General features: G+C 46.9%; 1 protein-coding gene across 1 annotated transcript in view; it reads right to left on the bottom strand.

The window, feature by feature from the left end:
• Positions 1-12618, bottom strand: part of LOC146349804 (uncharacterized) — a 43907-nt gene that overhangs the window by 30535 nt on the left and 754 nt on the right. The window contains exon 2 of the mRNA XM_084843521.1: positions 1250-1290. Coding sequence (XP_084699647.1) covers positions 1250-1263 — 14 coding nt within the window. The 5' untranslated portion in view covers positions 1264-1290. The remainder of the gene's footprint in view (positions 1-1249; positions 1291-12618) is intronic.

Here is a 12618-nt window from a genome sequence, read left to right on the forward strand (position 1 = left end):
CCGACGTATTTTAATACCTCATTATTTCCTGATCTTTTAAACATGGAATAACCAGGAAATACCTCTGGATGTACCCTGGAGGTTGACGACGTCATGAAAAGGACCCACACACTTCCATGACTGAGCAATCTCAATAGCAGGATAAAACCTCCGTGTGAAGAAGCCCATGGAGGCAGGAGATAATTGAAGCAGTAATTCAACTCATCTGTTGGGTACCAGTTTGGGAAAGGCCCGTTTACACTGACTGCCAGTGGCTCTCTAGGGTTTCAGACAGGAGCTTTTCCCAGCCCTAGCTAGATACTAGGGATGGAACCTAGGATTATCTGCAATGCAAAGCATGAGCTACAACTATCCCCCCCCCACACACACACACACAAGAATCTGAGCTTTCTAAGCATCCCTGGGAACCAGTTGAGAGGTAGTGGTGGGAGTATAAATCCCTAAAATAATAAAATAATCCAACAGTGATGAGAAAAGCTGGATCTGCTGAAATTCCCTTTGCTTCCCAGTAATTGAAAACAAAGAAATTTCTCTCTTTTCACCCCAGCAGAAATCCCTACATGTGAGCCTGGCCTGCACAGTGCTGTGCTGTGCTGTGCGATAGAGCAGACCTGCTTTTAATCATCCATCACGAGCTTTCAGGATGAGATTTCAGTGGAAAGAAATGCACCCTATGAAAGCCTTGCCACAAACTCAAAGTCTTGTGGTTTAGCTCTTCTTCTCTTAACAAAAAATAAATATCAGTTTCTTACTGGTCATATATTAGCACAAAGCAAAAGATTGGCTCACACACATTTTAGTCCGGCTAAGCGGCTGTCACAGGAACGCTTGATAAGATATGCTGTGGCTCGGTGATTAATCCAAATCATTTTGCAAACTAATTTGTACTGAGATAAAGAGGGGGAGGGGAAACTCACCAGAAGATTATCAGGTCGATGGTAAAAACATGCTCTGAAATAGGTTACCATTTAAGTCTTTCAGAAAAACTGACATATGGTGAAGCCAAGCTCAGATTAATGACGTCTCTAATTCAGTTATTGTGGAGAGAAATCTTTGTGACTATAAACAAAATGGCTAATAATAATAATAATAATAATAATGAACTGCAAGCTTATTTTAATTTTCATACTGCCCCAGCACTGCCCCATTCAGGGGGCAATTACATATAATGTCAAAGGAATTGAGGCTAGACTAGTAAACAAAACTAGGAAACTGTGCACAGAACATAGCTTATCTGATGTCTACTTACTTTCTTTTTTTCATTAATGTTTTTTCAGTATCAGAAAATTCCTTTGGGAAAAGGAGAAAAGACTAGGTTAGTTCAAAACTTTAAAACAGTGCATCCTTTAAAAAGATTTTTTTGTAAAGCAACAACCTACTTTTGTTATTCTTACTCATTTGTATGCCAACTGTTGAAGACCAGCACAAAGATGTATTTATTATTCTGCTCCAAGACAAGAACTGGACCAGGGCTGGCCCAAGATATTTTAGAACATGAGGTGGAAAATCCAAATAGCGCCCACCTATTTTACAACTAGATAATGCCCATGAAGCTCCTTGAACACTTGAAAGCACTATACGAATGTGAAATGTTGTTATGAAGTTATTAAGTGGAACTCCCTCCCAAGGGAAGCTAGGTTTGCTCCCTCTCTGCTGCCCTTCTATCTCTTCTAGGTTTGCTCCCTCTCTGCTGCCCTTCTATCTCTTCTAGGTTTGCTCCCTCTCTTCTGTCCTTCTGCTGGCAAACAAAGACTGCTTTATTCAAGAAGGTCTTTGGTCCTGTAAGTGGATCTGCTGGATTGGGTGCTGCTTTTTATTCTGCAATTGTTATGGTTTTTATTGTATTTTAATGTGTTTTATTGTTTTAATCTATTTTAAATTTTTTGTAAGCTACCTTCAGTGCCTTTTTGGTAAGGCCATTTTTGGTAGAAAGGCAGGGTATAAATCAAATAAATTATTATTATTATTATTATTATTATTATTATTATTCAGTTCCTGACAATTTGCTACCCATTAATGGCCCTCAAAATCTACCGCCTCACTTTGTATAACAGCAGCTCCAGGTGGGCCATTAAAACCGATCTTCAAAGGTACTGAGAAACTGCAAGCCAAGAAACTTGGCACCAATTGTGTTCCCCCCTTTCTTAGCCCCCAATGGGGGGAGGAAAGAATTTAGGGAGCAAAGGCAGCTGGGTGGGAAGGTACAACCCTCTCCTACTTGCATGCAGTGATCCTGATCCACACTGGGCACCTGCACGCTTACACTAAACTAAAACTAAAGGGGGGGAAAGGTTAGAATCAACTAGATGCTACGCATTTAACATAGTGTCTAGTTTAGCCTGCAGTTTATGGCATTGAAGGATCCTAAATTACAGTGTAGTTCTAAGTGAGGGGGGAGGGGCAAAGTGGTAGATCCTCCACCACTTCCAAAGCCCTGCCTGTTCACTCCGGTCAGGGTGGGAAGTGTAGGGGGCAGACTTAGCTTTCATTTTCCCCCAGCATTCAGCTGCATTCCCCCCTTCCCCAACATGGAGGTATTAGATACCCCAGCTCCAGGCTGGCTTAGTTGAAGGCCCTGGTATGATGATGACGATGATTATATACCACTTCCCATAGTTAAAAAATATCTCTTGAGGTCCAGCACCAACTACCACCAGTAGTGGAGCTCCACTCTGCTGGCAGGAGGTTCACTGTAGCTAAGCTACCCTTGGTATTCTTAGGATATTTCACAAGATTTTGTTGAGTTCTGTGTCTTCTGGCCTTTGGCCAACTAAATGCAACCGCCCTTTTGATGTTTTTCCTAGAGCTGGGCTGAATGGAGGGCTCCTTGGCAACAGGCCTTAGAACTCCGCAAGCAGCTGGCCATCTTCGAGTGGCCAGGCAAAGCTCAGCCTATGGTGGCAGACTATCAGGATTCTTTGGAGGGAAACCCTTATGGAAAACCAGGGTCCAGCAGTAGATATTGCTTTCTCCCCCTCAGAGCTGTAGCAGCCTGGCTTGGGGCAGCCTGCCAGACTTTAAGTTAAACATTTTATTTCTATATGGGGAGAGGGGAGATTTCTAGCAAATGGAGGTGGGTGGTGGGTGGGAGTGTCATTGTCTTGCCCCCCCTCCTGAAACCCAGGGGAGAAGACCCTAACTCACCCCCCCTCCAGATACTATAAGCTGTTAGCTGAGTTTGCTACTGATGATGACTGAACTATACACACTAGGTACTGTATGGAAAGTCATAGGTACAATTTACCTTTGCTCACCCAGGCTTTCCCCAGCTTGTAATTAAAATTTAAATTAATCTTGCTGCTCCATCTTACTGCTCCTTGTAGTGCTCTTATTGTAATTGGAATTGTTTTTAATACTGTATTTTAAATGTGATGTTAATATTTATATGTAAACTGCTTAGGGATTTTATTATATTTAGTCGTATATAAATATCACAAATAAAGAAATAAATACCACCTGTTCATGGACTTAAAGTAATTCTCTCTCAAATGGTCACACAATGAAAAATATTTTCCCAACCTCCACACAGATTCCCAACCTTGTCCCAATTGCCAACCAGTCTGGAGGCAAAACAGAGCCACCCACAAAACTATGTCAGGAATTCTGGGAGTTGTAGTCCAAAACATCTGGAGGACTCCAGATTGGGAAAGGATGTTATATAGCATCCTGGAGGAAGGCATGGCTGGAGGAACGCTCCTGTTAAGGGGTGGCTATACAATGCAGCGTATTATTGCAGGATCCATTTGATAGAGAGAGACAGAGGGGTTCATCACACAAAGCTTTTATCCTGCTATTGAGATGGCTCTCTCTTGGAAGTTTGCATGCTCTTTAGATGATGCCGGTACCCTCCAGGGTATCTCCTGCCATTTCCTCCAGCCTATCTCATATTTTCCCCAAACGCAAAAAAATTGGTATTTTTTCCAGCCTGCAGAACAGGAGCGCCATGACCTCCTGGTGAAATCCTCCAATAGTTGAAGAAACCGCTGTGTCTGCCTGCTGTGGGCGTTTGTTTTCAGTTGTTGGGGGCGCAGTCAGGGTGAGATTTGACAGGAGCAAGGGCAAGAATTGTGGGCCAATTGTGTCTCCTGCCTCTGCATTTCTCAATTGGAGGGAGAAGAGGGTAAAATGCTTCCCTGCAACGAAGGGAGACACACTGATCCCCCATCCCACCAAGCTCAGAAGCAACATCCTCTGTAGTTTCAGAGCACCCCATTAAGTTCAATGGGGCTTACTCCCAAGTAAGTGTGCTGAGGGTTGCAGACTTACAGGGTGATCTTATGTCTACTCAGAAGTAAGTCCCATTGAGTTCAATGTGGCTTACTCCCACATAAGTGTGCCAAGGGTTGCAGACTTACAGCTCAATCTTACATTCTATGTCTACTCAGAAGTAAGTCATAGGTTTCCAGGGGGCTGCAAGAAAATGGTACAGCAGAAGTTAAGCTATGAAAACAAGACTCCCCCACCCCTCCTTTGCACACATGCCAGGGAGGGAGGGAGGCACTCCCCCAGTTCAAACCACGTGGCTGCCATGTAAAGAAGCCCTTCCTAATCCCGCAAAGAAACCGAAAGCAGGAAGCTCCAGAAAGAATGTGGGGTTTTGTGGGTTTTTTGCTTAATGTAGAAATACCCAGAGACAGAGGTAGGGATGGACGGAACACTTACCTTCCGTTCTGTTTCCGCGGTGGGGGGGAGGCGCTCCGTCCCTCCCCCCAGAATCCTCGACGGAGGGAGAGGCGATCCGGTCCTCCCCCCCGGAATTGTGCCTGGCTGGCTCCGCTCCACGGCCAAGCCGCGGAGCCACCAGCCAGCTCCAGCTGCATGCAGCCGGACATCCGGCCACTGGGCAGCTCTGCAGGGATGCAAATGGTGGCTGTCGTAGCCGCCACCATTTGCATCCCTGTATTTAGCCGTGATAGGCTACAGAAATGTTTACGTAGCCTATCACGGCAGGGGGAAAAAAACCCAGCGTACGCAAATGGCGGTAGCTGCCGCCATTTGCATACGTTGGGTTTTTTCCCCCTGCCATGATAGGCTACGTAAATACTTACATAGCCTATCACGGCCTCTGCAGGGACGCAAATGGCATCCCTGCGTTAGCTGTGGTAGGCTACGTAAGTATTTACGTAAGTATCTACCTAAGTATTTATGTAAGTACGTGGTAGGCTACGTAAGTATCTATGAAGAGGAGGAAGCGAATGGTGGCTGCAGGATGGCCGCCATTCGCAAAGCAGCGCGGACGGGAGCAGGTAAGTGCTCTGTTTCACGCGCCTTTTGTGGGTTGGGGGGGCAGGGGCTTCGTTCCGCAATGGATTTCGGGGGGCCGAATGAACTGGCATTCGGCCTCACCAAGATCCATAGCGGAATTCTCTGACATCCCTAAACAGAGGCTCTCTTCACACCTGGCATTTTATCCCACTACAAACTGGTCCTTTTGATTCCAGATCCTTACACTGGCCCTGTATACAAGCGTCTCTCATAGCGCGTCCCTGCGCATTATATCTTTTCATGGCTGGGCCAAGCTGCACAGAACAATCAGGACAGAAGGGGGCTGCTGGCTCCATGCCCCTCCCCTCCCCTGTTCATTGGCTCCTGTAACATGATTGATGGCTCCGCCCCATCCCTCCACTCCTCCACAGCAGGAGCGAAGTCGCAAGCCCTTCTAGTGATCTGGATGGCAGGCTATTGGAGCTGGTCCCCTTCTTCCTCCAAGGGAGAGAGAGTCTTCTCGGTGGCTTACCCCAAGGCTGCTGGTGCTACTAGTCCTTCTCCGCTAAATATGTAGGGGTGTACGAATCCCCGCTTATCTGACTCCACCGGGTTCCGCAGGTGGGGGGAGGTGATCCGTTCCTCCCCCCCGGAATCCTGCCCGGCTGGCTCCGCTCTGCAGCCAGGCCGCGGAGCCACCGGCCAGGCCAACCTGCAGTGGGGCCTCCAGCCACTGCCAGGCTGGTGCAGACACAAATGGTGTCCTGTGACGCCATTTGCATCCCTACGCCGGCCCATGATAGGCTACGTAAATATTTACGTAGCCTATCACGAAAAAAACCCAATAACAACAGCGAACGCAAATGGCGGCGGCTACGGTGGCCACCATTTGCATTCCCTTTTCTTTCTGCTATGATAGGCTACGTAAATATTTATGTAGCCTATTACGGCAAAACAGGGGTGCAAATGGCGGCCACTACGCCATTTGCGCCCCTCTGTTTTGCCGTGATAGGCTATGTAAATATTTACATAGCCTATCATGGCGGAAAAAAAGGGAATGCAAATGGCGGCCGCCGTAGCCGCCACCATTTGTGTTTGCTGTTGGTTGTGTGTTTTCTCGTGATAGGCTACGTAAATACTTATGGCATTAAGTATTTACGTAGCCTATCACAGCTATATGGAAGAAGCGAATGGCGGCCGCAGATGCGGCCGCCATTCGCAATGCAGCGCGAACGGCAGCAGGTACGTGCTCCGTTCCAGGCCCATTTCGTGGGGGGGGGGTGGGAGGGCTTCGTTCCGCCACGGATTTCAGGGGGCCAAATGCACTGGCATTCGGCCTCACCAAGATCCGTGGCGGACTTCTCTGCCATGCCTATAAATATGGCAGTGTGTGATGGAATTAAATGCAGTATATTGCTTGCACTACTGAGTTTGAAGGGTATACCGATTTCCGGGTTCCCAACTACAGAAGTAAGAAATCCACGAACAGACTTGTATACAGTCAATACACCAAGCCATCCCTAGCAGCCCCCCTCCCGCCAGGCGACCACTTCACGGCGGGACAGCTTCTTCATTAGACCCAGCTTGCTCCCCCCCCCCATGCTGTTGTTGCTCTTCCCCCTTATTCTGGCTTCCCAGTGACCCAGCAAGGTGGGCTAGGAAAAGAGATACTGGCTTGCTTCCCCCCTCCCCACACAGTTGTTGCTCTTCCCCCTTATTCTGGCTTTCTAACAACCCTGCAAGGTGGGCTAGGAGAAGACACAGTCGCTGGCTAGGTGGGTGGGAGTAGGGATGTACGAAAGGTACTTACCTTTCGCGGATTATGCTGATGGTGGGAGGGGAGGTGTTCCATCCCTTCCCACGGAATCCTGGCCGGGGGAGGAGGCGCTCTGTTCCTCCCCCCCCCCGGAATCCTGGCCAGCCAGCTGTGCTCCGCAGCGATTCTGCGGACCCACCAGCCGGCTCTGCCAGCAGCCAGACATCCAGCCGCTGGCTAGCAGGGATGCAAATGGCGGCAGCCATAGCCGTCGCCGTTTGCGTCCCTGCAGTCAGCTGTGATAGGCTACGTAAATGTTTATGTAGCCTATCACGGCTGATTAAAAAAAACAAAAAAACCTGCACATATTTTGGCACATTTTAGTCTATGTAAACATTTACGTAGACTAAGACGGCGAAAATAAGGGGAACGCAAATAGCGTAGCATCTACACTATTTGTGTTCGCCTTATTTTCGCCGTCTTAGTCTACGTAAATGTTTACGTAGTCTAAGACGTGCCAAAATAAGGAACGCAAATGGCGGTGCCCATGGGCGCCACCATTTGCGTACGCGCATGTGTGTTGTTTTTAGTCTGCCGTGATAGGCTACGTAAAGATTTACGTAGCCTATCACGGTGTTTTTTTAAAATCTACCTGTGATAGGCTTTGTAAATCTTTACGTAGCCTATCACGTTTGTTTGTTTTTTTAACTGGGAAATGGCAGCGGCGGAGCCGGTCAGAAGACCCGCCGCTGCCGCCGCACCGCCTCCGGAGCCGCCGCCGCCAGGAAGATCCGCCCCAGGTAAGTCTCGTCCTGGGGGGGCGGGGGGGCAGACCATTCCGCCACCGATTTCAGGGGGCTGAATGCGCTGGCATTCAGCCTCCCCGAGATCCGTGGCGGAATTCTCTGACATCCCTAGGTGGGAGTACTATGGAAAACCACCTCAGCATTACTGCCTTATCTAAAACAACTCCACACCCCTAAAGGAAACTATTAAAAATGACCGTACCAAGCTCTGCATAATGAATTTATTCAGGAGAGGAGAAAAGGTACTTTTAATACCCACTGAAATCCTGACTGTCAAGCCTTTCTCCTGCATGGCTGAGAAGGGAGACTCCCCCATCACCTGGGAGGAAACAAGCCCATCAAACTGGTGAGCAAAAGGGAGAAGAAGCAGTCAGTGAAGTCAATGGGAGGGGGAAATTCTAAGTAAATGCATTGAAGGGGATGCACTCCTATGCATGCCTACTCAGAAGCAAGACACACAGATTTCAATGGCACTTACTCCCAAGAAAGGAAAGCCTTACAGCCAATGGGTTTACTCAGAAGTAAGCATTGCTGTGTTCAAGGGCATCTTGGAGTGCATAGTGGAATGGGAGAGAGGCAGAAACAGTCACTGGAAGCGGTCAGTGACCTACCCCCCCTTCCCAACAATTTGTTATCATGACAATGTTATTCAACACCGCTCAGCAACACCCCCTAGCACACACCCACACAAAGTGGGACAAAGCATTAAAGGGGAAATACACAGGAGAGAAATGATGTTTTCAGTTGCAAGTAGGGATGTATGAATCCCTTACCATTTGCATCTGCGGGGGGTCTACTGGGAAGGGAGGCAATCCTCCCCCCCGGAATCCTCGCCGGCTGGCGTATCACTGGCTGGACTGACGTTCCGCAGATGCAAATGGTGTCTGGCGTAGTGGACTCCATTTGCGTCCCTGCTCTTTGATGTGATAGGCTACGTAAATCTTTACGTAGCCTATTGAGCAAAGGAACAGGGATGCAAATACGCCATTTGCATCCCTGTTCCAAATACGCAAATACACCATTATGTTATCATGTCAAAGCATAATGAGAAGACAGGATACCCTGGAGAAGATGCTGATGCTAGGGAAAGTGGAAGGCAAAAGGAAGAGGAGCCGACCAAGGGCAAGATGGATGGATGATATTCTGGAGGTGACGGACTCGACCTTGGGGGAGCTGGGGGTGGTGATGGCTGACAGGAAGCTCTGGCGTGGGCTGGTCCATAAAGTCACGAAGAGTCGGAAGCAACTGAATGAATAAACAACAACAAATCACGTCAAAGAGCAGGGACGCAAATGGCATAGCAGACGCCATTTGCGTCCGCAGTCCATCAGTCCAGCCAGTGATACAGCAATGGCGGCCGTATCACTGGGGCTTTGGAGCCAGCACCAGGCAGGATCCGGCCAGTGAGGGACTTTGCGGGGAGGCGGAGGTAGGAGATCCAATCCTCCACGGACTTCGGGGGGCCGGATTCAATAGAATCTGGCCTCACTGGGGTCCGTGGAGGATTTCTCCAACATCCCTAGTTGCAAGAACAGAAAATGCTGGGTTTTCCCTGTTCTCAGATAACACGGGAAGAGGGAAAGAAAGTTCTGAGATAGCAGGAAAGCAGCGGTGTCATCTAAAGCCCCCGTGAAAACCAGTGATTAAAGAAGAACGATCCTGCTAAAAATCTCAGGTGTGAAGACAGACAGAGAGACAGAGGCTGGAGGAGGGAGATGGAGGGAGGGACTTGTCAGGATGGAATTCTAACGACATTTTTCAGAGCTCTTAAAGGGACAGATTCCCTGTTGCTTTTGGAATACAGTTGGGCTGCCTTGAAAGCATGAAGCGACAGTGTTCAGATGGCGCCTGACTGAATTCAAAATGAGAGTACAAGTAGGCTAAGTTAATAAGCTTAGACTGCATGTAAGTTGTAGGCCTAATAACTCTCACGCTAGAAATAGCAGATAGAAGATTACACATTGTGCTTCGGCCTAAGCAGCATTTTTCCACAGGGTGCATTGCTGAAACGACTCCACTATTCTCGTTTTCCATTTCTAGAAACTATTTTATAAATAACCATATTGATTCTGCAGCTAGCAGAGTGACACGGCAGACAGCCGTTATTTTTAGTTAACTACTGTTCTAAACATTCCTTAAAACAAAAATGCAGAGATCCAAGAAGGCATTTATGTCTCTCATTAACACTAGTTGAAAGTGTGCAGTTTAACTGATTTAGCATTCTTCTTTTTCTGAAGAAGTATTTTAATTAGTGGTATATTTAAAAAGGAAGTGGAGCATTTTCAAAGCATTCCGTCTTCCTGGCCGTGAAATCCGTGATATCAGCGGATGGGAGCTGAAGTGACGGATTGTTTTGTTTACTGTGGGCTGTGCCTATTGTGTGGGTGTATCTTTGCAGTGCACCTGCTTGCTCTGCGCTGCAGGAACAGTGGAAAGCAGTAATGTCATTTTTGCAGAGTAACATTTTCTGATGCCCATCGAGAATAAATCCCTACCCGCCTCTCATTTCCACAGTTAAAAATCAAACACAAAGTCTTTCAGAATAAAATTATTATCCAGCGACACAAAGCAAGACCCAGCTCCATGTTAAAACAGGGAAGCAAATCCAATCCTAATTCAATGTCCTTCTGCTATCACCACTGGCCTTTTAGGGGATGCTGTGGATATAATGCAGCATGCAACCTCCTGGTTTGTTATAAACCATTAGGCAGAGTGAGGCAGCTGCCTGAAGCAGCAGATGCTGCAGGGCAGGGAGCGGTATATATCTGTCCTAGACCCCCTACAGCAGGGTTCCCAACATGGCACCCACAGGCACCTCCGATGGCACCCAAAAATGGGTTCCCAACATGGTGCCCGCGGGCACCCAAACATTTTTTAAAGTTTTTTTTTTATTTTTTACATTGTTTAAATATACATACATGGATTTGTATGAAATGCATACAACTTTCTAGTAATTATACATGGGCCTCAACAAAAGTGGACCAAATATCCAAATAAGTATCCATTTGAAGGTGGTGTCTATAAGACACCTCTTCAAATATTTAAAGCATTGAAGGTCCTCCAGCCATTGCATTATAGGAGGTGAGTGTTTCTCCTTCCAATGTTGTAATATCAGTCTTTTACCTGTCAAAAGGGTGCAGAGAATCCATTTATGCTGACCATTTGTTAATTTCCATGAAGTGGGTAAATAATTTCAAGGAGCATGTACATCAGTGAATATTAAAGACTGTTCCAATACAAAATTTATCTGTGTAATAATCTCCTCCCCCAAAGAAGCAACTATTGGATATTGCCAAAACATATGTTTAAAAGAAGCATTAGCTGTATTTTATCACCAGCAATTAGCCAAATTAGACAATCCCTTATTAAAGAGATGTTGCAGCATCCAATAGACATGAAACAAAAGTTTTTGCTGAGTAAGATGCAGCCTAAGATCCATAGACGTGACAGGTAGACAGCTAAGTGGCGATCCACTGATTAGGCATTTTGTGGTGGTGCCTACAGCATGGTCTCAAATTCCCAAATGTGCCCATGGGTCCAGAAAGGTTGGGGACCCCTGCCCTAAGGTCTCTGGCTATTCTTAGGTGCGGTGGAGGGTGCTGATTGGTCACCAGTCTTGAAATAAGATTCAGCTGCCAGTCTGGTTAGCTGCTGCTACAGTCACTGGTACACACAATATTCCAATGTTCAGAGAAGCTGTTGCTCACACTTAGTGCCCAGGTTCTCACGACACGAGGGTGGTTAATAAGCCATGGTGGCTTGTCAACCATCCCTGCATGTGCTGGTCATGTGCTGGCTGATTTCTCTAATTACCCTCACCAGGCACGGGTTGTCACGACGTCCAAAGCTGGTGAGGGTGGGTGGCTGGGGTAGTTAACTAACCACCAGAACCCATGAACTGTTGTAGGGTTGCTGCATTCAGATGTCACGACAACCTGCACCCAGCGAGGGTAATGAGGGAAATGAGCTGGCATGTGACCGTATAAGGCAGCTTCCTATGTTCCTAACCCACTAGGCTTATTGCACAAGTTCACTGTTCACAGACAAACAAAAACAGAGTCTGCAGATCTGGAAGCACATATGTAAAGGAAATGTACAAAGATTTGGGACAATGAGAGACCCAACTGAAACAAAATAGGGAAAGGCTATAATTCAGTGGTACAGCAACACATATTTTGGATGCACAAGTTTCCATACTGAATCCCTGGAGTTTTTAGTAGAAAATATGCTCTGGTTAAAGGGCTTGGAAAGCTCTTGCGGAGCCTCTGCCAGTCAGCATGGATAATACTAGGTTAGACCAAACCATAGTAAAGACACAACCCTACGTATGTTTAGATAGAAAAAAGGCCTACAGCTCCCAGCATTCCCAAGCCCTTAGAGACAGATTTGCATGCTCAACACAACCTGTCAAGGGTGCTAGAGCACAGTGTCTACTCCAGCTCTAGAGCTTTAGAACATGACAGCTTGCACGTTTTAACCGTATACTTTTCTCTGATTTTTATGACATTTCTAAATCTAATTTGATTTTGAAGCAGCTGGATTTCACCTGCTGCTTGAGTTCATACATTAGCACCCAGGTACTAAATATATTTACTTAGAAATAAATTCAACTGACTTTTAAAGAATCCAACTTAATGTCAAACTTATGCTTAGGACCAATCTTGAATAGCAAGACTGCTATGAAAATTCCAGTCCCGGCTGTAGAGGAGGTGGGAAAGTTTTTTGGGGGTGGGACACATTGGCCCCGTGCAGAACTCTTGGGGGCCACATACCCATTCAGGATCAGGATCACTGGGAGAGGGAGTTCCCCCCCCCAGTCACTGTTTCTCTGTTGCTATTAACATCTGGTTC

Source organism: Heloderma suspectum, chromosome 3 (genome assembly GCF_057233095.1).
Source record: "Heloderma suspectum isolate Gila_16-S chromosome 3, 16-S_ref, whole genome shotgun sequence".
In the NCBI taxonomy this organism is placed as follows: domain Eukaryota; kingdom Metazoa; phylum Chordata; class Lepidosauria; order Squamata; family Helodermatidae; genus Heloderma; species Heloderma suspectum.